The sequence below is a fragment of the Phalacrocorax aristotelis genome, chromosome 11 (genome assembly GCF_949628215.1).
Source record: "Phalacrocorax aristotelis chromosome 11, bGulAri2.1, whole genome shotgun sequence".
NCBI lineage: Eukaryota > Metazoa > Chordata > Aves > Suliformes > Phalacrocoracidae > Phalacrocorax > Phalacrocorax aristotelis.
Genome location: NC_134286.1, coordinates 2,706,852 through 2,733,673, shown reverse-complemented (window position 1 = coordinate 2,733,673; position 26,822 = coordinate 2,706,852). Strand labels below are relative to the sequence as shown.

At 46.1% G+C, this 26,822-nt stretch overlaps 1 protein-coding gene and 1 long non-coding RNA gene across 2 annotated transcripts in view; one reads left to right on the top strand and one right to left on the bottom strand.

The window, feature by feature from the left end:
• SH3BGRL (SH3 domain binding glutamate rich protein like) overlaps positions 1-23,315 on the bottom strand; it is a 36,928-nt gene extending 13,613 nt beyond the window's left edge. Inside the window, exon 1 of the mRNA XM_075106612.1 lies at positions 23,186-23,315. Coding sequence (XP_074962713.1) covers positions 23,186-23,230 — 45 coding nt within the window. The 5' untranslated portion in view covers positions 23,231-23,315. The remainder of the gene's footprint in view (positions 1-23,185) is intronic.
• Positions 23,316-23,460: 145 nt separating this feature from the next.
• Positions 23,461-24,713, top strand: LOC142063188 (uncharacterized). Its single transcript, XR_012662680.1, has 2 exons — positions 23,461-23,625; positions 23,978-24,713. It is a non-coding gene; the product is annotated as an uncharacterized LOC142063188 (long non-coding RNA).
• Positions 24,714-26,822: the final 2,109 nt, after the last annotated feature.

The window sequence follows — 26,822 nt, the reverse complement described above, 5'->3', positions numbered from 1 at the left end:
CCTAAGACAAGTCTTCCAACCACGGTGACAAGCATTTCACAAGAGCATTAAATGCTCCAAAGAAACACAGCACCAACCGCTGGGCAGAAACAGACACCGAGCTGCCAGACTGCATTACTTTATGGGATTTTATTTAGAAAACTTCTATAAATCTCAGGCAGTGGAATACCACTGTGAGGGAAGGGCCTGAAATAGAGCAAGAGATGCCTGCTGCTGCTTCAGGATATTCTGTCTTACTCGAAAGGGCACACGCTCTCCTCAGGACGAAAGCCTGGAAGATGGTTCCTGCTGCCCATGTTTGGGAAGGAGCAGGGAGCCTTTCTTCAGGATGTGCCTGTCAACACGCAGCACTCGCTTCCCAAAAAAACCTCTCCCAGTTGCCTCACCGGGCATGGACACTGGCCAGCGCCTTTCCCGATACCGCACCTTGTCCTACACAAACAACTGTCATGTCTAAAGCTATTTTGGCCTGTTAGCTGCAGCTAACCGCAGTTTGCAAACATGAAAATCTTTGTTTATACGGAGTGCTCCTGACATTTTGCAGGGCAGAGAGCGCCAGTGGGAGAGCCGGGAACGTGCATACAGTCAGCGCCGGAGACTGGGAGCTGAGAGCAACGTCGCTGTGGCAGGGTCCTGAGGCTGCGGGAGCAGCACCGGAGAGGCAGGAGGACTCGTGGACAGACACAAAAGCACAAGAACCACAGAGAAATCACGTGCAGGGACGGGTAGGCAACTGCAAGGAAGGAAAGGGGCTGCAGGCAGGAGTGGATGGGGCAGAGCAAAATGGATGGACAGAGACAGGGCAAAACCCCAGGGGTGGAGGTAGGATGGAGACAGAGGGATGGAAGGAGAAGGGCTGGGGTGGGGAGCAGAAGCCAGTACTGCCGAGAGGAAGGGCCGCATCCTGCTGGACCTCACCGCTGCCCTGCTTGGGGGAACAAGAATGCCCTGGTGAAAGCCAGTTCTGCTCACAGATGGCTCTGCCCCCCACCCCCAAAACACACACCTGGTTTCTTAGCCTGAACACACTGACTCTCGCTTCTCGGGGCATTCCTGTGGGAAGACCAGCTAAAATTACTCAGGTGAGTGGAAATGTTATACTTTCTGAGTGGAAACATTACACTTTTTGCTGACATTCCTAAGATAACGTTGAAAGGAATCATTTAACCAAATGAATCTATTTTCACTTGGTTTTGGCTTTCACTGTCTGTTCCAAAGACAGAAATAGTTTTATGGTAAGTGCTCGGAGGTTAAGCAAAGTCTCACCACCAACCTATAATCTTCTGCATACAAATCTGCACAAGCACCATTAGAAGCTCATGCTTCTAGCAGGCTTTTCTTGTTTTAAAGATACCTTGTGTATCATGATTCCCTTCCTTTCCAGTTACAAACCAATCCTAAAATATTAAGTTTTCAACAGAGCACGTGCATAGAGTAACATTATGAAAATATGTAGTTTAGGATTATTGCCCCTCACTTGAATACACATCAGAAGTTAAATTTACTGTTCTAACATCTAACTCGCATCAGTGGGTGATGTCAGCAACGCAAGAAACTACATCGAAGCTGCCACGAGTAGAGACGGGTGACATTTTCCAACAAGTCACAGTCCAGGTTAAATGGAGCTTTAACCCCAAAGCGGGCAGAAATCTTTCCAGAAAATGCTACAACATTTTAGACTCCATTATTTTTCCTCCTCCAAATCTTTACTCATTGGGAAAAAAACCCCAACCCATAAAAAGAACTCAGCTAAAAGATAACAAGCAGAAAGGAAGCAGGGGCGGTGCTGGTCCAGCGAGCAGGCAATACTCCATCCCCAGCTCCAGCCAGGAGCGTACACTGGCTGCCCAGCAGCAGCCTCCCTCAGCACTACCCTGCTGCAAGGAAACAGTTGTTTTAAACGCTTTATTGAAATGAACATCAAAGAAGTTTCTATCTTATTTGGCATACACAGGCGTACACGTACAAAAGAATAGGCTAGTTTACACTGCTGGCCAAGAGGCGTTTGGGGTTTTTTAAGTCTTGTTATTTTTTCAGTTTATAAATAAATTCCTGTTGGACAATAGGCGTGTTTTGGAAATCTATTTATGGACCACTGGAACCCGCAATAAGTTTACAGTTTGAGTGCTGCTGTTTTGATCACACAACAAACTTCCCCGTGCTGGTAACGCGGCTGCAGCTCTGCCGTTCTGGCACTCGGCATGTGGCGTTCTCTGCCATTCCTGTGGGTCCTGTCTCCTGACCTCCACACAGGGAAAAAAGCACCTCCTCCCCAAACACGAGATTAAATGGTTCATACATTGTTGTGAGGACTTAAAAGAACTGCAAAGAAATTTCCTATAAAGTTCCTGGCCATGGTTATATCATAGCTTACCACATCCAGCTCCTGCTGAGCATGTGGCCTGCGCTGCCTCTCGCAACCTCTCAGCTGAGAGCCAGCACCAGGACAACGGAGAAGCACCACCTTACAGTGCACCTAGATCCCTCACACTTCCCAGTTTGAAAACCAAACCAGCTTTAAAAGGTTTTTTACCATTTTCTATTCCAGCCTTCTGGGTTCTAGATAAGGAAAAGCAACTACATCTTTAAAGTGGTTGTATGTTAAGCCACTGATGATTTTAAACAAGCTGTTTCATCATTAGGGGGGCAATTCTTTAAATCACAGGGGGTATCTGCTTTGTGCAAAATAGTGAAAAAGTTCAAATCCCCAGATGATGCCACCATTTGTAGCCAGACCTGTAACCATCAGTTCTTCAAATAGTTCAGTACCTTTTGAAGACTGATATGCTCAAACTTAAAACAGTGAATGGGAAAAGTGCAGCATAAGAAATCTGTGGCAAACTCCAGTGGCAGCCAGCAGTGCTGTCCTTTCGCTCACTGCAGCCGAGGTGAAAATGCACAAAAAATGGTTTTCTTTGGAAGGAGCGGGGCAGCACAGGGCACGCTGTGCTGCTGCCAAGACAAATGAACTTGCTGCAGGGCATCCCACAGGCTGAGCTGCGCACCGTGCCCCAGCCCACTCCCACTGCGCCTCCCAAGCCCCTGCGAGAAAGCAAACTGCCTGGCGAAAACCACCAGCCGGGCACCAGTCCTGCCTCAGGGGGTTGCGCAGGGGCACTGCTACGCAGCCCAAGAAGTCAACTAGTGAGGCAAGGAGAAGTAAAGCTAAATATGTCCTTTAGCAGAAGCGTTTATGTTCTAGCGTCAGTGACTTCAGGACTTGACCCCTCTGCTGCTGTGGCTGGCTAACACTAGGGCTACTCACAGCCACTTTCTGGAATAAAAAAAAAAACTTGGGTGTGTTGGTTTTGTTGGTTTTTTTTTTTACATTTCTCATCTAATATCTCAAATGATAATGCCTTCCTCATGTCAGTTCCTAATGCAGAAGCTAATACTTGCAAATTAGCTGCAAAACGCTTATAATTTTAACTCCTAGGAATTATGTTGCACTGGGAGGCAAACAGAACGGCAGGTCAGCTATGCATTTGAATGCTTACGACTCCTGATGGCCCCCCGCCCCGGCTTGTTCTGCACCCCCAGGACACTACAGCAGGGCTCGCTTCCGAGACAAAACACCTCTGAGCAGGCTCGGTCCCAGCCTCCATCAGAGTTCTCTCTGGTTTTACTGCAGCATTCAAGGAGCCACTTTTCTGTATAAAGGTTTTTTTGTTGTTTTTATTTTTATGAACAAGCCAGATTTTTCTTCCCCCTTATATTAGCTTAAAATTCAGAGGTGCCAGGTCTGGTGGTGCTGGTGGCCACCACCGGCTGTAAATGGTGGTCGAGAGGTGGTAAACTTGCAGGCACCTACAGCAACAGCCTGCCCGATCAGAGCTTTGCAGCCTGTCTCTGACCTGTCTCCCACGGATTCGCGTCTTACTCTTACTTCCTTCTGCCTGGTAGAACATCTACCTATTTTTAGGTCTGGGCGATTATCATTACAGAACTCAAACCACTTTTTTGTTCAGCTATTTTAAGTCGAGCATTATGTGTAATAATGTCATAATTCTCTCTCCCAGTGCTTGGTTTCTGGTCTGTACGGAATGAGATGGAAGACAAATACAGCAAAACCACCATGAGCTTATGCGACCTAAATCAAAGACAGGAGGTTAGAAAAGCTCATGCTGTACTTGTGCTGCCTTTTTTTTTTTTTTTTTTTTTTTTGCAGCAATTAGGCAGTGTCCAGATGGGCTCCATATGTACCTACTCTCTCCCTCCAGGGAAAGCCCATGGCATATCAACATGTACCCTGCATAGCTGCTGCAGCAGCCCTCTCTTGATGCGGTTTGCCCCCAACAGCTTAGAAGTTGTTTATTTGGACATGGTTCTCACCACCGGGCGCCCACCACCCCTGGGCTGCATTAGCACCACGTGCCAGCCTGAGGCCCAGGGCAGAGGGAAGGGGCTCTCCAGCTCGCAGTGAGAGTGGAGACCTGATCCCATTTCTCATGTGTGGTTCTGGAAGACACTGTATAAACGCAGGAAAAAGTCGCGGGGTGAAAGGACACAAAAGGACCACCAAAAGGTGGTCACAAAAGGATGCAAAAGGACCTCTCAAGAGCAAGGCTGGGGGAAAAATCCAGGCTACAGAGAGGTTTTTGCAACCTAACCTGAAGGTTACATCACATCTGGAAGCACATGGTCTGCCTGCAGTGGGGCATTATCCAGGCGTAAGGTACCACACCACAGATCAGATTTTGCAGCACAAGCCAAGAATATGGCTAGTACAAAGGACAAAGCCTGTACTTCCCAAAACAAGAGCAGAACTTGCTCCAGAAACCATAGAAAGTTACATAAATGGAAAAGCTGATTCATGAGAACAAAAATAAAAGCTTTATCTTTTACGGATTATAATGCCACCATAAGTGCACTCATTCAATAACCCAAGCCCTAAAAATTTGTTAAATCCCACACCAACAAACCCCAAGTCAAAAGATCCTAGTGCGTTCAACAAGTTTTCTCCTACCAGAAGAACCAAACATGAAATTTAATGTCACCTCCATGCACTGAAGTCCTGGGGATCAGGATTCTCAGTGGAGCCCAAGGCCCTTATGGACCCAACTCCCACTCACTTTTATTTACCCTTTGACACAGACTGCAAAGAGAATAAAATCCCCAGGGGGAGTTTGGCTTTTAGTCCCATTACCCTGCTTTGGAAAGTTCAGCCAGTAATGCAGGCCTGGCTCCTCTGCTTGGTACAGCCCAGTAAAGCAGCCTGCTGAGCAGGCTCCTAACTGCTATGTTGCTGACTTGATATTGAAGTTTAAGGAATTAGTTACGAAAAAATAAGAAACCTTTTCTCTACTGCTCCAAAGGAGAGAATAAAGCCATATAATCACCATTTGGAAGATACTAATTTAGAAAACTAATCTCAGCCTAATTCTGTTCAGAAGCACAGGAGAACACTAAATACAGGATCTCATGCATTCACTTAGGCTGTGAAACAGCACTGAGAGTTGAAGTTACCCACGCAGGCTCCCTGTTTCTGAAAAGCTGCTGAGCTGCCTGCTCCTTCCTCGTCCTGCTCAGCTCTCAGCACCCAGCTGGATGGTGCCTTTGCACTACGTACGCGTGTGCATGCGCTGTGCACATGCGTACGTGCCAGAACGGTGGGACAGCACACCCTGCGTACGCACACGGCAAGGGTGCTTGTGCCACGGAAAGTATCATACACATTTAGGGAAGGTAATGGTGTAAATACCACTAATGCCTGGTTTCTGTCACCCATGGATGCACGCGGGACCGCGTCCCTTCCCAAGAGGGCTTTCTTAGCCAGGGGAGATCCAGGTGAGTACGCAGCGTCACACCCCTTCAGGCGGAGGTGTAAATACAGCGCTGCAAACAGCGCGCAACACAAGTTGAATGGTGTTGGAAAGCAGCTGCTCAGAAACAGGATTCCAAAGGCTCTTTACAGTTACAGTACGTGGTGATTTGAGGTATATGTCACTTGGCACCTACACAAGTAGGCGTCTGCAAGCAACACTCAAGGCTGGAGTGCACTGAGCAACCTGTTAATCATGTTATGTGCATAATTGCATGAGCAGTTAACAGAAGAAAATCTATAAGAAGTTCACCTTTGTTAGTGTCGCATGGTACCAAGAGTCAAAAATATTCGGACTCAAATGACATCAATTCTCTCATTTAAAGGTACACAGGATTCAAGTTTCATGTTGCAGCAGGATTTCTGAATGTCGCTAGTTTTGTACCAGACGTGCAATACAGCCAAATCTACCAAAGCTCTATTACAGTCAAATTCTGATAAGAAAGATACTAAAAGGCCATAAATGGGTCAAAACTGACTTGCAGCATCACATCAAGTGTCTGTTTAGCCACTTTCCTCCAGCAGTGGCTGAAAGCAGATTCCTCTACCCATTAGACAAGTATGAGGACAAGTAACATTTCCTTATTTATATCTTCTCAGCTACTGGCAAACAGCAGTCGTGGCACTGCCTAATGAAGGCTTGATTACTTTTTAATGTGTTTTAAGTTTACTTTCCATGAAGGCACCTTAAGGATCAACGTATTATCACAGCTTAAGTCAGATTCAGCTCTTAACAAATAATATCCAAGCGCTGGGGGAGTGAGGGGGGGGTGAATCCATTCATCTTTTTATACCTGCTTGTTAAGGACTACTGTGGTGCTACCAGGTTGCTAACAGAGAACATCTTAGCACTGGCAACACCTGAAGACAACGTGTGAAAGTACCATTTAATAAAGTCCAGATATTGTTCCAGTACATGAAAATGGTTCTCTGTCAGCTGAAAACCCACCTCTTTTCCTACTGAAGCCACCAAATTCAGAAGGAAATCTATTTCTTTTTTGGCTGCAAGAAAAAGAAGGGTGACGTTGTACATTCTCCTTTAACTTTTCTCCCTGCTGGCCACTCCCCAATATTTTTTTCAGTCACTCATTTAGCATTTCCCCGCCTGCCAAGGCTCGTCTACCATGTTGGCAGCACCCTACTTCTTTTGACCAAGAGTCCAGCTCAGCCACAAACCTACCAGCCAGATGCACAACACTCACAAGCGGGTTCTGGATGGCTGCGCAGATCAGATGCAACATGACTTTAGTCAGGCTGTTTCCTCACAAAAAAACAAATTAAACATCCTTCTACTCTCTGCTTTAAATGCCTTTACTAATTCCGTAAAGCGCTTAAAAAGAGTCACTACTGCCAAATCAGAGTTATGCAGAAGTCAGGATGCCAACGCTCTTCTCCACAGCAGCCGCTGCCTGGTAAAAGACCAGAAGCACAGAAGTAATACAAAGCAGTATTCCAAGGTTTTATCACAAATATGTATTAACTCACTGTGCTACAAGAAACATGCATTTCTCTCACGTGTTTTGCTTTTCTTAAGGAAAGGTGTTCCCTAGTTACCTCTGGATCCTCAGCTGGAAACACACGCAGAGTTCATCCTGGAGGAAGGAGCTATGTGGTTAAAACTGTGAACTCTGATATAAAGGAGTTAATTTACTGTTGTGGTATGGTTCAAATAACCAAAGACTCCATGTGCGCTCATCTTTGCTCTTTGCTTATAAGCACTGTGCCCAACATGCTGACTTACACTGACAGTCAGGTTATTAATTGTTGTGTGGAAAAGAACCACTGTACATTACACAACTCGAAAATGGTCTGTTTCTAAATTCAAGCGGAAGAAATAAGGGTCTCTGTGTAGTCCACACCATGGTCCTTGGTAACCTGGATTTACTAAACCCTGCGCCACACGACTTTTCAATAGGCAGGTAAGCGGCATTCCTACAGAAAGCTTCACATCTGGCCAGTGACTGATATTAGTGGCTAAAGTGCAAAACCCAAAAGCCTTGGCTGCACCAGATGCCTGAACATCTCCCACCCCGCACCATGCGGTTCAGACAAAGATGTATATTCAATATGAACAGTTACCATATATTACCTGGATTTTTAAACCGTGATGCTCTTGGTACGCCAGTACCCCTGTGAGCACATCACTGCACTGGCTGATGTACAGCGCCTGTGGGGACCATCAGTCACCTCCCCAAACACAGATCCCTCCGTGCACAGAGATCTTTCTTTGGGTTTTTGACCTTTTTTTTTTTTTTTTTTTTTTTTAAAGTTATGTGAAAAGTGACAGCAATGCCCCACTGGATTATTTGTCTGGATTTCAAAAATAAACAATCCCCACACAGCCAAAATCTTCCATTTTCAAGTATTTTAATGCAAGATTATTATTTAAGATTATTTAATGCAAGATATTTCAAATTACTTTCCATCAGCAGCCAAAAAATAGAGATGTTTGCTCATGGGGTAGCAGAAAGCCTTTTTACACTCTGTATTTCCATGCACATGAAACACAAGATCCCCAGCAGTTGCACAAGGGAGGAGTTAAAACCCAAGAAGCCGCAGGAAGGGGCTGGCAGCACCAGAGCTGTTACTAGCAGAGGCACCAAACCTCGCTACGGGTGGGCTTTTTGTAGACAACCTAACAGCCTGAACACAGAAAAACAGTGAATGCAAACGAAGCTTCCAACCGCTGAACACTGGGTGAAGTGTTTCAGATCTGGAGAGGTGTCAGACTTACACTTGTCCTCTCTCAAAAGAAAGGATCTGCACTTGATTTAAAACAAGGGGGATGCCTGACTGCCTCTTAACTCTCTGCTCAGGCTGGGCTTCAAGCCCCTGCAGTCCCCGGAGGAGGGATGAGCAGCGCTGTTCTCCCCTCCCTTCACATGATTTCTGCAAACAGCCCCACCAGGAGCCCTGTTTGTTCAAGGATGAACTTTGCACCTGAAGCAGCCTGGCTGGCAGCAGCTTGAAACTCATACACCCAGACCGCTCCAGCCCCAAAAGCCTGCCCGCCCTCGCGCAGGGGCTCTGCCCAGGCTGCTCCCAAACCTCACCTCCTCCAGCGCCGGCTCTGGGGACGGTTATCCAGGAGGGACTGTCGGGGAAGCACAGCTTGCTGCTGGGACCGTATACATTCAAGCTGTATAAATCATGGTTACAGAAAGAGACTGTCTCCTTGAACTCCAGAGCCTTGTCTCTGAGCATGTATTCGCCCTTTCTTGCACCAGCGTACGCCTTGGCACGGCTACGCAGGGGTCTGAGCTGGAGAAACTCCTCCAGTCACACAGCAGTATTGTTTTGTGGGGCCTCAGCCCAGCTCACCATGCTGACAGGAGTGTACTTGTGCCATCACAAGGAAAGGCACAGGGCAGGGAAGGAAATGAGGCAAGGGGTGCAGGACCACGTCTCCCAGCAGCAGTACCAACTGAAAGCACACACCAAGCCGTGGCCTCAGGCCATTCTTGTCTCAGGCCTTTGCTTCACTCAGCAACAGGAATGATTTGCAAGAGCAAATACTCGCATATCAGGATTTTCTTCTAGTTACTTTTGTGACCAGACTACTGAAGTTAGCCAAAATAAATATATCTTGCAAAATCAAGCTGCCAGACCTAAGCCTCCCCTTGTCTTCCTTTAGATGAGAATGTAAAGAAACACTGATGTATTGCAAAGCCATAGCTTTAACCACTGGCACTGACACCGTCCACAAACCATTGCAGCACCCGGAACAGTCATAATCAAAAGGCAAACACCACCATTACAATACAAAATAAATTGACCCTTGGCAGTTTTCTAAGTCAATTTTGTGGCATTTGACTTTCATAAGCCTGAAAACTGCTTGTCTGGTCCAAAACCAACAGAGAGACAGCTTCCTACTGCGGGAATACAGGCTCCATTATCTTGGTTATCCGTTAACAAAGCATAAGGAGCAGCAGAATATGAACTCCTCATTTATTACGCACAGTTGTTTTCTACAGCAGAGTTGGAGCTTGGCAGGCTGGATTTGCGTGGACATCTCATGTGTGCCTAGTCACAGCATCCAAACTCTACGCAGGGTTAAATAAAAACAAACACATCCTCTCCTCCCAAAAACCAGTCTAAAACTAACATAATTCCCGAACATTATGAACATGAGAGTGGCAGGAAGAGCAGACAAAGGAACCAAATGCACATTGCATTATCCTGCAGCAATCACCTGGCTTCAAGACTACCTGAAGAACAAGTGCAAACCCGAGCGCCTGCTTAACAAAAACTGCCCCAGGGTTTGGAATGAACTCGTGGTGTATCAGCCAGAGCATCTCCAGCAACTCCACTTATCTGAGCAAGGTTTATGGTTCACAGGAAAGCAGAAATCTACCAACAAACCTGTTGCCACAGCTCCTGAATTTTCCCTCATTAATCATTACTGACGTTCGCAGAATTAGCTCTCTGGCACAACTCAGGCACAACAGCAGAGAACTGCAAGCTTCAAGAAACCTCATGCAACGTTCCCACTCATACACCAACAAAGCTGTTCAAGTTAGTGCCAGTACTAAGTCCTGCACTTGGTCCATCCCCACAGGGAGGAGATGCCGTCCTGGCAGTGGCCAGACCTGGGAGCAGCCCCACAGTCACCCCTTCCCCACCCGTCAGCCAGCACATGGGCTCTCTGTCACCACTCTGTGTCCCCTTTTCCAGGCAGTACCAGCTGGGTTAGCCATGACAGAAGGTGAAGTTGTTTATGCTCACCCCTGCCTTTGGCCCTGGGATGCTCAACGGGCAACGCAGAGAGGACCTGAACAGAGGGCAGCCTCCAGCAACAGCCTCTTCTCCTGGCACGACTGTTCCGTGTATTGCCAGTGTCTCTACAGCCTCAGCATCTCGTCTTAGTCTCTCTGCTGTACTCTTGTATCTGAGGCACGAAAGAGTCTTGGGAAATGGGAGCTTTTGCTACATGGAAGAAAGAAAAGTCTAAGCTACCTCTGTCACAGACTCTGTAAACAATTTTGAATGTACTCTTCACCTCTCAGAGCTTCCTCTCCTAAGCTGTTAGTTGGTAGCAATAGTTACTTTTTCAAATCACTGCTTATTTACTTTGTTATTTGGGTGAGGGATCATTTCTGGCTCTATCTACAAACAGTATCAAATACACCGCAGCCCAGCCTCATAGGCAGGCTTTACACACTGACTATAATGCAATTTAACACACAGGAGACTAATCTCTGTGATGATAATCAGGCTCGGTATCACATGGGACGTGGAAAATTCTCCGGAGCATGACATATTCCTAGATATTCAAAAGTTCTCAGTGTGGCTGAGGAAAATGGGGGAAAGGCACTGAGAATGCCACTGAAAACCTGACTGCTTGCTCTGGAAGTTCCAAAAATGGCTTTAGTCCTGAAAGTCTGGACCTCACCACTGTTGTCAAGTTCTGAGTCTGTTTTTTCCAGCCAGTGTCTCTCAGAAAGTGAGGCGAATTATTCCTCCTTTATCTTCACTTTCATAGAGGGCTCCAGGACAGGTCGTAGTAGTCCACGCAATGTTGGCAGCAACCACACCCCATGAAAACTGCTGGCTGCTATGTTACGTCACTTAAAACAGCACAGGTTCCACCTCGTTCCACCCTGAAACTCCAGTCCCTGCAGCGCTTGGCTAATATTTACTGGGGAAGCAGCCTGAGAAGACAGCGTTAGATCGACATGCACCATAGACAGCGGTGGGCTACAGTTTGCGGGGTTTATTGAAACAGCTGCTAATGTAATTATTTTTCAGAATCTGTGGATTTATGCTGGCGATGAGGAGCCCCGGACGGCAAAAGGAGTAGAGAGGAAAAACATTTTTTGTTTTGTTTGTCTCATGAGAGCTGAACTCTGGTTAGGAAAGGAGTTAAACACTCAGACAAGTATTGCAGGAGGCTCCTGTGGTTTGCAATAAAAGGAAGGTTTATTTCCTGTATGGTTTAGCACACAGAGAGACTAAATTAACTGACAAACCTAAACGTTTACAGCATTAATTGCTGCTTCACTACCTTTATACTGCCAGGCATTTATTAACTTTAAATAAAAAACCACTTTAAGAAGAAATATATTACCTTAGTGATCCTATGCTAAATCCAGGTGCTTCTGTTCTGTATTACTTTCTACCGTAAAAGAACTTGTGAAACACAGACATTATTTAGCAAAAGAGTCTTTTTGAAAACTATTCTAAACCAAATAATTTTTCAAGAGAAGAAAGCTTTTTTCCCTGAACTAAAATACCTAAATAACACTATACAAAGGAAGAGGGGCTTGGGAGAAAGGCTATGGATTAAATCCAAGTTTTCCTCCTCTTTCCAAAAAGAGGCAGGCTCTGTTGAGATAGAACAGCAGGTCAGGACAGCCACCCCAAAGCATCCCAGCGACGAAACGGTTAGCAGCCAGCAGTCTGTATCAGCACCAGCCTTCCGACCAGTTAATTTGCCTGGGTAGCATTTCAAGTGCCTATCGTCCTGTGGGCCCCAGATCCCCACTTTATTTTAGTGCAGACTTGGACAAAATATTGTCACTTCAGAAGCTGTTTCTTTAAGGAGGGGAGAGAGGGAGGTAAACAGAAAGCTCACAAGAAGCGGCCACATTGCAGTTTCTAATTTTTTCGGTAGCTGAAGCAATACAGGAGTTGGCCAACTTTTGCTTGCAATAGCCAGGAAGGCCAAGGCCTAGGAGTTTGCTCTCAAGAGGACTTCTCAGAAGACATCCTGAAGCTGCTCTTTACCGGAATTAAAAAAATAGAGCATTTTCCAACACATCAGGTCCTTCCCATCAACAAGCTATTCTCACCCACCGCACTGCCGCAGCCCGAAGGGAAGTGCCACCTTCCACCCCGCACCAAGGGCACTGTTTGGGATGCTGCCCACACCGCAGTGGCAGGCATGGCCACCGACAGAGCCACGACCTGGAGGCCACTTTGCAACCCCACCACCACCACTGTAAGTTTTTTTAGATCACTCTTGTCACCATGGCATTTGCTTTTTTTAAAAAAAAAAAAAAAAGCTTCCTTCTGCCTCCATGCAAGCTAGCATCTGCATACCTCAATCACAAACTAAGATGAATACACACTGCATTTTGTTTTTTAAAAGATTAAGTCCCCCAGCTGTTTATATGCTGCAGGATGGAGTCCTCCAGGCCTGGGCAAGAAGCCAAAATAGCTTCATTCCCCTGATGTTCTTCAGTCTCAGCCTAATGCTTGACGGCTGGCAGTGTGAGGTGACAGCTATCCTAATGCCTTCCAAGCTGCTAATTTTGGTCCCAAATCATTATATGGAAGACATAGCTGTCTGTCCAGCTGCTCCTCAGTTTATACAGGTGTAAATTCCTGCAAGGAACATTCCAATGTGAGACAGCTTCATGGACCTATCTTAATCTTTACCCAACATGCACAACTCAAACCTCAGTCCTCTGCGGGCAAAACAGAGGCTTTCACAGCTGCCTCCTGGTACATTTTAATGCTGATAAAATGAGACAGAAATTTAGAGAAAGATTGCTCAAGTATGAAGGTTTCATGGATTTAGCCACCAGAACCATGAGATTTACTTATCTGCATAACAGGGTAGGAAGGAATTTCTAGTTCTTAATCAGGATTATCAGGTTGCTAACAAGTAAGTTTGCAAACCTGCCCCTTTTTATCTTTTTATTTCCACTCATCTATATTGTGTTTTATGCCTAGGGAAAATAAAAATCCTACATCTTTTATCCATGTATCAGCTTCACTTGAACTTCATTTCCATCCATGTCCAGTGAGAATGTTTTGGGATATATTTTTAATTCATTCACTGGGCTATTCCACTCCTCTCCCATTCTGCCAGTTGCTCTGCAGCTGCTGCTCTGGCCCAGTACATTTGCAACATGTGCACAGGAATGATCTTGGATAAGAAGCATTAAGTATTTCCTAAGGAGTAAAATCTTATCCTGGCATGGCCAGTCCGTGGCAAAACTCCCAGTGACACTAGCACATCCCATGAGGTGAATACAGATGTGCTGTTTACACCTGCCTGGAAACTACTACTCTCATAAAAATGTGGTTTTATGTGAAAACTACTATTATTTTCCCCAGAGGCTGCTTTCTGTTTACATTGGGCTTTGCCAGTTTATTTTGACCTATGCGTAAAGCAGTGGGGGTTTCTGATACACCTACTTTATCGCCTAGGTCTAAACATGATGTATTCCAGCATCTGCTGTTCATGCTGCAAAATGATCTTGCGTTTGGAATCACCTGCTGTCCATATCACGGAACACCCATGTTTCCTATGTAAGAAAGGCTGAGATTGTGACTGGCCATGAGATGCATGAGGAACAGCCATCTTTGCTCCGGCAAGCTCATTCACATCTCCCTGTCTGTGCAAGAGCCCAGGAAAACAGAGTGACATTTCAGCTTTGATTAATGGAACCCTTCCCCAGTCACACCTGGGCACAACAACCAACTCAAACCTCAGGCAGAGAGGCTGTACATCACCTGGCAGAGCTTGCTTCACTCTGAATTTCCCGGTAAACATCCAGACCTTCAGATTTCAGTGTTTATCTCTCCATCAAAAGTTTTGAGCCTGCCAACATCTACTGCATAACAAATAGCTTCATATAACATTTCTTACAGCCTTGTCCTCAGCTCCTGAACCAAACTGCGGTTGTTCAGAAGGAAACCAAAAGGAGGATTATTATAAACTTTTGCTTCCCCCCACTCACCCTTCACCCCGGTTCCTAAGATACAGGGAACAAATATAGTTAAAAGTTTCTCTCCTATCTACAGTCTCTCACAGCATCTCAGAGTTTGCAAAGCAGAGAGAGGTAAGACTTCAGTCGCATTGGTATGTCTGAATATAAAACAGATACAGAACCTGTTTACATTTCAGAGGAAATTTCTAGTTGCACCTAAATGTCCAGAGCCTTCTAATACTTCTACAATTGCAGGTGTCTGTAATAACTACCAATTAAAAAAAAAAAACAAAACAACACATCCCAAACATGCACATACATTCTTTATTCCTTTCCATCAAACGTTTTTCCTGGGCAACGTGTTCTTAAATTTTTAAATGCAAACTGTTCAGCTAATTTGGGAACAGAGCCAATTTCATCCAAGAACAGAAGAACAGCTTTATTGGGTTGGATCCAACACTTGTCTACCCCAATATCCTGTCTCCACCGGCCACAGATCCCAGGGAAGAGCATGCCAACAGATTGAGCACAGGGGGCTATACCACATTATACTTTCCCAGACTCCAATAATCCGTATTTTTGAGTCAGAGGTGTAGTAATTATGTTTAATAGCCCTTAATAAGCTTTCCCTCTTAATTTGTCTCACTGCTTCCTGAGCCCATGCAATTTTTGCCATACACGATGTTCTCTGGCAGTGAGTTTCTCCATTAAACTGCATGTTGTCAAACAAAGTACTTCATTTATTCTGAACCTGCCACTTGCTAGTCTCACTTGCTCTCTCCCAGTTGTTGCATTAGAAAAAGTTATGAACAATCACTTCCTATTTGTTCTCCCATGCCCCACATGATTTTCACTTTTCATACTTTTTCAGCTCTTCCTCAGCTGCGGAATTCTACGTTATTTGGTTATTGCTCGTACAGTGTTAATCTCACCCTACCCAGTATCTTTTCAAACTTTTTAACAGTTTAAACTGTTTAAAGACAACTGTTACGGTCTATTATAGATACAGATGCACCACAGATTTATCCAGCGGTACTGGTTTCTTCCTTTGCTCTCTCCCATCCTAAAAATTCCTGACATTTTGTTTGTTTTTATGACCACTAATATGGTATTTTTGTAGAATTACCTAGTACACCTCCAAGACCTCGCTGCTAAACAGTACAGGTTAGTTTAAACCTCCCTCTTGCACACAATGACAACTGTTTCTTCCCACTTTCCCACCAGGGCAGGTACAGGAGGCTGCTCTCGCAACCTCACTTCACCAACAGCCTTGTCACCTCGCTCTTTCTCTGGATTGCTTAGGGTACAGCACAGATCTCTGTAGCATCTCCATGTATCTTCTGCACATTGCAAAGCTACCTATGCATTCCAAAGTCTTGTTATCTGGATATACAACCAGTGTGTAATCAATGATATAAGCCAAAAAGAGAGGAAAAAAAAATCCTTTCCTCTTATTGAACAGCAGCTTCGTTTCTTTATTTAAAAAAAAAAAAAAAAAAAAAAGATTTGTAACCTGGCCAAAGCTTGTCCCAAACTTTCTGGAAGCCCAGGGATTCAATATTAAGGGATCACCCTCATTTGTATGCTCAGTGGCTGCTCCAGGTAGCTCAGCTGCGAGGCACAGCTTTCTCTCCGGCAGCGTATTGATTCTTCCCCCCATTCTGTCTCTGTCCATGTGTTAGCTGGGAAAGAGTCTAACAAAGAATAACATCAATTTGTCCAGCACAGGAAGATAGCTTGTAGCTTCCAGATTTGCCCGAGATCCTTTTTTAAACCCTGCTGCCTTTGGCTCCTTTCTTCACTCTGACAACACAGCAATTCAAACAATAGGTCCCTCGACAGGTAATAGTTAAAATTTTATGCTCCAGCGCCTTCAGAATTTACAGCAAGGCAGTATTCACCTATGGAAAAAGAGCCCCAGCAAAACTAAGCCTCAGATAGCTAATTAAAGAAATCAAATTACCACATCGACTTCTCACAGGGGAAGCTAAGCCCAACAGGAAGAAGCTGTACATCAGGATGCGAAGACTACTTCAGCTGTATCCAGACAGCATTAACTTTAGTCAGCCCACAGTTCGATGTTAACCCTTCATGTTTCCTTCCGCTGGCTTAAACCTCCGTCTCACTTTACTACCGTCCCAATTTCAGAAACTAGGCCTTAGCAGCTGGAGGTGCTGCCCTGGAAAGGACGTGCTCACAGACAGAAGCTTTTTTCTGGGACAAATAATAGTAAATAAGCATTATGATTAAAACTCTTTCGGGCTTGATTAAATATCTGACCAACAAAAGTACTTTCAATTTAATCATAAATGGAAGGTCTCCCCTGAATACGGCTGGGGTTAAACAAATGTCATTAACACTGTATTTTCATGTTTGAGTAGAAACATTCTCGAATAGCCTAATATTGATATAAGTTGTGGATTCGGTTCAGGTTTCCAGATCACTGATTAGAGCCAGGAACTAAGATCAGCAGTTCCAGGGTTGGGGAGCACAAAGAACAGCTATGTAAGGCAGAGGTCACCTACCTCTGGCTATGACGGTGACGCATCCTTAGCTCTTCTTTTTATCATATAGGGGAATATTTTAGTTCTGTTCTGAGCCTGAACAGATGAAATCTATCAATGTTTGTTTACTTCCATTTGTCTCCTCTCCCCTCAATTCCTCCTCTTCTGGGAGGAATAGGAATAACCTTGCATGCCTGCCAATTCACTGACTTCTACAGGAATCTTCTGATTTGAACTTTAATGCCTCAGGACCAGAAAAGTTACTTGCTGAACTCTACAAATATTTCCTGAAAAAGCACAAGTGCTTAGCACTGGGATGTCGCTATGCGGATCGTATCTCGAGAAGTGCTGAGGTTCAGGATTCAGCAAAGCCAGTGCAAGCTGACAGCATTCGGCTTCTGCCCAAAGCCAGCCTTTTCTCCCCAAGAAGTGCATGAGACGGACGTGATCCCGAAGCACCATCTCAGAATCAACAGTCACACCTGCGTATACAATCTACAGATATTCTCAGCAAAAAGCCTTCCCCAGCCTTAACTGTGGAGTATGATTTCCCATCTTTCTCGTGCTGTCAGAAAACTCTTTATTTAAGCACAGTAGAATGTTTTTTATTTTGATATATCAAAACTATTGCAATGACTGCAGCCAATTTAATCCCTGGCTCTATTAAAAATTTGAATGTAATATTTTAAGAAAAATATTTGACTTATCTAGAGTTTGGAATAATGGCTTTTTTAAAAAAAACAACCCACAAGGCAGATGGAACACATCCTAGCTAACAGCCTCGCTAGACTCGCGTTACATATTTTGCCTTCCACCCCAAGAGCTCTAATTCAGAACAATTCATACCATTTTATTGAGAGATTAAATTTGGTTAACACTGGATATCCAAAAAAGTACTTCATGCATATTATGTTTATACAAGAGATGGGTTTAAAAATCAATACCAAGCCTACTAAGAAGTCAGTTCCCACCCGCTGTATATAAACTGCATGAGCCAAGTATCGCAAAAAATACACACACACTTGTGAGATTGTTTCTAAAACTACAGATGCAGCTTATTTTCCCCATAATGTGTGGTTTTACCTAAACTTGCACCATATGACAAGACTATTTATAAAAGATTCATGTCATTGTTTTCTCCTCATATTAACTGCACTGATATGCAGCGCTATTTGGACCGAGGGGAGTTCATTATCAGCTCCAGAACGCCTGTTGCCACAGTTCGGGGCTTCCGGCACGACAAATGCGACCACACACATCCGGGCTTTGACAACACATTTGCAACCTTGAACATGACCGCAGAACAAAGCACACTTATTGTACACACTGATAAAAACGCTGGATGCAAAGAACCACCCTACTGTAGCTGCATTTGCCCTCAGCAAGGCTCAGCACAGAGCCACCTCCTGCTAACGGCCCTGCGGTGTTCACGCAGCAAAGCACTGGCCGCTCAGAAACCTCAAAGTGGCCAAACAACACAGAAACAGAAAGCATGCCGAATTTACTCATTCTATCTTAGCATGGCAATATTTGCATTTATTGTGATAAACAGAGGAAAAAGGCCCTAAAGGGATTTAAATGCAAAATACAAATTTTTTTTGTACAACCTCCATCTCTCGATGTATTACTTCACTGGGGTTGCTTCAGAAGGTTCAGGCGGCTTCACGAGCCCTCCCAAAGCCCCGACCTGTTGAACAGGGACAAGAACTGGTGGCTACACACAACTCTGCCCATTTCCAGTTGCTCTTCTCCAAAGCTGTTCTCCCTCATCTGCAACCCGCAATGCTCTAGAAAGCACTTGCCGCTGGCTGTATATGCCCAGCAGCACCAGAAAGTGCTCCTGTGCCTTACTGGGTTACGTGAACGAAAAGACAAGAATAATTACGAGCAAATATTCGCTCTCCAGACCACAGGCCACTTTCCTCCTCATGTCCCAGTGGGTGGGGAGGAAAAAACCTAGATCCTTTCCCAAGCAAGAAAACAATACAAGAAAAACATGAAACCCCCCCACATCCCTAACTTTGTGAATGAAAGAAATAAACTATAAAATTTCCTTTCCTCTCTGAAACCATCCCTAAACAGCGGCAAGTCTGATGTGCAACATGGGACTCTGACACCGCTTCTGGGGATCATCTCTGGTTTTTGCCGTGTCTGCAGTCGCAGTAGGAGGCGAGGAAGGAAAACCACCCACACAGTCATCAAAACAAGTGAGGGGGGAGAGCTCAGAGAGATGGAAGCACAGCTGTAGACCACAGACACAAAGTTCCTGGCTCCAAGGAGCAGTCCGGACATCGCGGATTCGACGTAGCAGTTTCCACGGCCCGCAGCGCTGGCAGCGGCATGCAGGAGAGCTCAGCCCACCATCTCCAGGACTGGCACTTCACTTGCATAGCCACGGCCTCCAGGTTTCATCCATGCTCCCAGAGCTTGCGAGGGGACGTCGGATGAACAAACGCAATTCTCTCAGGCAAAGTCCACTGTCAAGACCGGTGGAGTTGTTGGCAACAAATGTAAGACTGAGAAGAATTTAAACAGCTGGCTGCTTTCAACATGAGATGGGTAAAACTGGTAATCCAGCTGCCTTCAGGAAGAGGCACACAAGTGCTTCTGGTGCTGCAAGAGAGCTGGGGCAATCTCTTACCCCCAAAAAAACAACAAAATACCTGAAGGCTAATGGAGAAAATCACAGACTGGACTTGTAAAATTCAGCTTCTTCCCTCCTTTTTCTTCCAGGAGCAAGAGTCTAATTACTCTTCGGCCTCTCCTTCTTTCATCTCTTGAAGGATATGAATAGAAGTCTACAGTCAAATCACTCTCACAGCCTGCACAGTCCCTGCTCAAGTCAACGCCTGGGTGCTTCTGAATGCGGCATTTGCGTCTGTCATTTTACGCTCACAGCCTCCAACACTGTCTCATACTAAGTAACACTGTTCACTTCAACTGTACACCACGCAGAAAGACTCCTGGACGGAAGCTACACATGCATATTCCCACATTTCACGTCTACAGCTCATCTTCCTAATTACAATCCCCCATGCGTCCTTGCCCCAGCCCACGACTCACCAGTACAACAGACACACGGAGGAAGATTAAAGAGAAAGGGCAACTTTCCATACCAGACTTCCAAACACAGCAGGAAACTGGTGCTGGAACTATTACATTATGATTTCTGGGGTGAAATTCAGATAGGAGGCCAGACCAAGACTGCCATCATCACATTTTGGCCAAGTCCTTAATTATAAACTTCCAGTATACTCATTCATCTCTGCTTATGAGAACCATGGCAATGAACCACCCCAAACCAAAGCTACCTTTTCCATACAGAGCATAAAGCAAACCCCATGATCGAGTACGGATAGAGGGCTTTGCAAACAAAGAAAGACAGCAAAGATAACACTGAGCGCTAAATCCTTGTGCTGCAAAACCCATCAAGGGGCAGCTCAGCAGCCACGCTTCGCGCTGTAACGCCCAGACTCGGAACGACACGTGTACACGGGAATTAAGTGAACTTCACCAGAAATCCCTTGAAACATGCTTGTAAAATGCCTTTGCTTAGACGTGAGCTTCATACGATCTGAATGTAAACTTCAGGAAGAACAGTGCCTTGGGGAAACATTTTATATACTATGATGTGGCACATTATACTGCATAACAAAGTATGACTTTGCCAATAAAAGACCACAAAATTTGGGCAATCTCCAAGACTTACGGCCCCAGGCTGTGAGGTGTGAAGCAATCTCAACCCCTTCTCCCTTCAGTGGAAGACGTTGCTTTCCAGAGCCTCGCAAAAGCTTCACCAATGCACAGAAACAGGACATTCGTTGCCTAGGAAGGCGGAGATTTTGTACTTATTTCTGTTTTGCTTCTAGTCAAGCAAATTAGCCTTTTAGAAAATGAAAATAACACAGTGCCGGGCGTACAGAGATGACTTCGCAGGAGCTAGAGCCCTTGCAGGGCCGATGTTAGCCAGTTCAATTACTTTACTGGAAACAGCTTTGATTCTGTTCCATCTCTCTGTGGCAATCTCCTCTGATGTGGATTTTCCATTCCCGGAGTGGGTTATTTCAAATTCAGCACCCAGAAAGGCTCCTCTGGTCCACCAAGCAAAGACTGTCTCACCAACGGCTTAAGACCCACGATAACGACTCATTCCCATCATGCACGTTTCCCTCTGGATCGGTGCCTCTCTGTCTTACTTCAGGTTGAAACATCCATTAAAATTCTTATACTAGAAGGAAAACAGCCACCCGGTGAGGTACTCAGCCAATCCCTGCCAAGAGAAACACCCTTGGTGTACTCAGTAAACTGAAAATGTACAAGTCCTGCTCATTACCACAAGATTACTTGAGCTGCACTAGCTTTAGACACAGGCATGAGTGTATATACATACATGTATACACACACAGAGGTCACAAAACAGGCAATTATGTGCATGTTACATTCAAATTCCACAAAAACAGACTACGCCAACGCTATATTCAAATTCCACAGCCAAGGATGCACAAAGGAGCCTAAAAGGCAGCCGTAAGTCAGAATTGAGCCTTGTAACATGTACAATCCACACAAAGACAAGACAGCATCGCAGAAACTGCTAAGCTAATAAGTACAAACCTGATTTGAAAACAGGAAAACATAGTCAGGGTTGAGATCAGTGGTTGCACCCCTGGAGCTTAGTATCACCACACAGACAGGAATCAATAACTGCCATTAAGAGGTCACTGATAAAAATCTATAGCAACTGTATCAGTCAACCTGAAACCTATTAGCAGCTGCATTAGAAAGAAAGAATTACTTTTTCAATTTGCTAATGACCGCTTCTTTCCTTCCAGATGATCATTTTGTATAAATCCAGCAGAAATCCCTTTGGACCCCCCTCTTATGAATGAACTACTTGGGATTTCAAGACACTCTCCAGATCAGCATCAGATAATCATCTGCTTTCCACAATCAGCATCGGCACGTCGATGTCAGCATTGACATCAAGATTAACAAAAACGACACGGGAAGAGAGCGACAGCAGGGACACCCGAGGCGCACGCTCCGGTGCCATCTGCACTCCATCACCACAGGGCTCAGCCTCTGTCATTACAGCTAAACGAGGGGTTACAGCACCACAGCCACCAGCGGCAAAGCTTACCAACGTGGTATTTTATCTGCTGAAGATCGTAGATCAGTGACTGCACTCAACTGGGGAAGAAGAATTCAGCAAGGGATTTTTTTTATCTTCTGTACATTGCTGTCCTCTGAAAGTTGGGGAACCTGCACCTGAAGTGCACAGCCTAACAGCGACATGAAAGGTCATCACAGAGCCACAGAGTCTCTTTATCTACTTGCAGTAAAAGTCACTGATCATTAACTGCAAGAGCTGGCATTTCCTAAGTCTCTGACATTTTGTAGTTCTCCAGCACATTCATACTAAGCGCGACAGAATACCCTCAATTTTAGACTCAGAGCATCTTTCACACAGATCAAAAAGAAATCAGATGATCTTGAGGCTGCCGCCACTCTGAGCTATGTCTGAACCTAGGCACAAATGCCAAATATTTTTGCTTGTTTATTTTCCTTTTGAAAAACACAGTCTTCTGACCGAGCTCTGCCTACAACACAGTGGGGCCATACGAAGCGAAACCCAAGGCAAGGAGCTGCAGCTCCTCGGACAGCAGCCACACACGCCTGCCACCTTCGATATAAGCCGAATAAACTCATCCAAACCGAACACTGACGTGATGGGTGACACAACTGAGATATAAACTTCCAGCACACCGCCAACAAAAAAACCCCAAACGTTGTTGGCTTTGCCTTGCCGGATCAGGACGAGGGGTGCGAGAGCGTGCCCCCCTGGGAGCTGCCGGAGCCCGCCCGGCCGCGGGTGCGGGAGCGGCACGCAGAACTCGCTCACTCACAGAATAAGCTGCGAAATCACGAAGGAAATGACATTTTATTTTGGATGGTCAGCTGCAGCGCCCACACCCCCCTCCCCGCGCTGGATGCTCCCCTCGGTCCGCAGAGCGGGGCGAAGCCCGGCTGCCGCCCCAGCCTCTCCTCAGGCTGCCCGGCCGGGGCCCGCCGCCGCCGCCGCCGCCGCCGCCGCCGCCGCCGCCGCCGCCGCCGCCGCCGCCGCCGCCGCCGCCGGCCCCCGCGCCCCCAGCCCCGCGCCGCCGCCCTCCCGCCCGGTACAACTTTCCCGGGGCTCCCCTTACCGCCGTGGAACCGGAGGAGGAGGCGATGTAGACCTTGATGACCATGCTGGGAGACGAGGCGGCGGCGGCGGGATGCGGAGCCGGGCGGGTGTGTGTGTGTGTGGGGATGTGTGTGCGGACGGCACGGCAGGCGAGGCGAGGGCTGGAGCTGAGGCGGCGGCAGGAGGGCGGGAAGGAGGCGGCGGGAGGCTTCGCCCCGCCTCGCCGCGCTCACTGGGCTGCCGGCCCGGCAGTCACCGCCGCCCGGCCCGGAAGAGGGAGAAATGGTTAAAAAAAAAAAAAAAAAAAAAAAGAAAAAAAAAAGAAGAAGAAGAAGAAAGAAAGGGGCGAGGCGAGTTCTCGACGAACCACGCGAGACGTGGCGGCGAGCGGAGGGGAGGGGGCGGCCGCGCCATGGCGGCGGGAAGCACCGCTGAGGCGACGCCGCCTGAGGGAAGGGGGTGAGGAGCGGGGGGGCCTGGGGCGGGCGGGGCCGCCATGGCCGCGGCTGCCTCCGCTCACGGCCGGCGGGCTGGCAACGACCGACCCGTCTCTGGGCTCCACCGTTACCGCTTCCCCCCCGCCCCGCTTTAGCAGCTTCCCCTCGGCGCTGGAAACACGCCATCTCCTTCACTCGTGCCCCTTCCTTGCCTTGCCCTGGTGTGAGGGCACCGGGCGGCACCCCACTGCCCTGGCGAGGCGGGAGCCAGCCCGCAGCCTGTCACTTGGAGGGGTGACAGAAGTTTGGGATGAGAAGACATTACAGAGCAATGATATTTAGAATTAAGAATTTCCTTTTAAAATTTATTCCAGCGTGAAAGCTACCGCCCAAGCAACATGTCAGCCCGTGCCAAAAGACAGACTGGGTATCCAGTGGAGTTCTTCGCCTTCCCATAATTACTGTAAAGCATCTTCCACACAAATAAAGCATCAAAGAAGCACGTATCAGCACTGCTACCACGGTCTGCCCACTCCAGAGCCGGCCCTTCTGCTTCCCTGCCCTCGCCTGCCTGCCTGTGCCGTGGCCGGGGATGTCTTGCTCGGCTTGGTTAACGCGGGATGCAGGGGCTCTGCAAAAGGCCTGACGGGACGCTGCCAGCCATCACGTGCTGCAATTCCACGGCACGCTGTTTCATCGTTTGTATTAATTAAAACCTCCGGATGAGACCTCGAAGAGTTCTTAATTGTTATGGTCATGGCGACATGTTATTTAGAGAAATTTATATTCAGCACCTGTCTTCCGCTTGCCTCTGCTACTCCAAATATTACCTTACAGATATCTTATTATACATTCTGATAGTAACTTCTCAGAAAATGGAAAATACTTATGGTGATAAACACAGCAAGCTGAAATTTTACCACCTACGAGCTAAGATGAAAGAAAAGGTGTTTGTTCCGCTGTTGGCAAAAAGGGGAGAGGCATTTCTGAAATGGTTTTTCCAAACAAAATCAGCCTTCCTGTTTCAAACTATCAGGTGTTTTTGAAACCACAGACATGATTTTTAAAAAAGCCTGTTGAATTAAAAAATCTATTGAATTATGTCACTTACATTCATTTTATTAATCTGCCAATAGTAAGAGGGAAGAGAACTGTTCTGAAGATGACACGCCCAATTTTGCTATTATTTATGATGCTTTTCCAAATCTTTCAGACTGTCATGAGATTCCGGTATGTTTTGAAAAATGCAATAAACCAAAATTTATTTAGGATGATGGTACACAATAAAAATTGCCTTGTTCATGGACTTTTGAAATTGAATAAACGGTGTACTTTTTAATCTCTTTAAAACAATTTAAGTCCAGGACCTTAAAAATCTTCAAGGCATGTTTCTTCAAATGTGTCTGCACAGCCCCCTTCACAGCTGCTTGAGAAACGCGCCAATAATTCCCGTTTTCCCCGAAGCACCACGCTGTGTGCCAGTCTGTAGTCTGATCCATGGCAAGGAACGCTAGAGGCAGAAACCACAACTTATCGGAAAGAATAAAAAACTGCAGGTGGAGAACGGGGTAAATAGGTTTCTTTGAACTTTGGGCTCACTTGTCGTTCTGCCGGCTGGCCGCCTGCTCTCTGGGCAGCTCTCCTCTCCCCCTCGTAACGCGCTTCAGTTCCTCGGAGTTGAAATCCTTCTGGAGCGAGCTGCACCTCGACTTTCTGCCTAGTAAAAAAATTGCTATAATCATTACTCTCACAAGTGCACTTTAGAAGGCATTTTATCTTCATGAAAGAAGATTTATTAAGTTAAGAGCAATACATGAATTGGGTATTATTGAAACGACTAGATTTTCTTGACTCATAATAGTAAATTTTCTACTTTATTGGCAGAAAAGCGCAATGTTTTCTATTCCCAGGCTACTCATGTAAAATCTGTGGTATTATTTTTGTTTTCACTATTACAACAGTTGTGAAGTGTTTAATTATCCTTCTCCAGGTAGACTAAAACCTCAAACAAAAAGAACAAATTGATATTATGCCTCTAAGAGGAAAACATCCCATTCTTGTGCAGCCAGCAAAACGGTGCGTGTATATAAAATTCAGCAATGACTGCTGTCTCCTGGATTCCTTGGTGCACTTGCTGTAGTGTGTGTTTGTACAACACCATCTTGTCAGGCTGCATCTTTTATTACTGTCTCTTTCTTTGAATTTTGGTTTATAATCTTTGACAGATTATGAAGCAGCGATACCAAGTAAGTGGCAGCGCTGGCGCTGACCTCAGCAGCAGCAGGAGTATAAGTGCTCCCCAATGGGGAGCCCAGTGCTTCGCTCACTCTGGAGTCATCCCGGGATTTCAGATAAAAACATTGCCAGTGACGGCAAAGATCTACTTGCCTTTTTTTTCTTAAACCATGGACAAGGACGGGGGCTTCTGAGTACTGGCAAAGTAAGCTATTTTAAAAAGAGAAATGTAGTAGAATCTCACAATGAAAGATATTATGGTAATCTGCTGCAAAATCCCTCTGGTACAAAAAGTCAGGAAGCACATGTGCTCCAAACGCTCTGTGGCTTCTTCGTAACCACGGAGAAAAATACATCCAGATTCAACTGCAAATATTTGGCAAGTAACGTGAGAATGTGCCAGGTTTCATTCTCTGATCGTGCTCGTACTACTGCTAGAGAAGACGATCTGGGTCTGTCTGAACTCCTGAAATGGAGGAACGTGTGATCGGTAAGAAATGTCAGCTCAGCGCTCTCAATGGGAAATAAGAAATCTATTCTTCATTTCCAATCCCAGCCTACCAAGCTTGCCAATAATTGGAGCCAGAAGGCAAACTGTGACTCTGAGCACGTCTTCTGACTTCACCCATGCTCTGCAAGAGCCGTGTCCTGCTACGGCCCGTGCCAGCGCACTGCTGATTTATGGTGGGTGGAAACTCCGCTCCCCTGCTCCAACATGCTCCTGGAAGGGGGTGGGGACGTCCAGGAGATATGCTTCTCCTCCACCTCCTCGCTTGGAAACAGCGAGGCCGGGTTTCCTCGTTTCTGTATGTAATTGTGCAAGGCACCGGGCAGCTGGTCGCGGGAGGATGCAAACTGCGCCACGCAGAACACGGCCCTCAGGGTCCCTGCTTTCCATCCCTCAGTTATCTCTGCGGTGGAACTAATGGAGTTCTGCTACAGCCCCTCACGATACACAGGTGCGTGTACCTGTAGGACATAAAC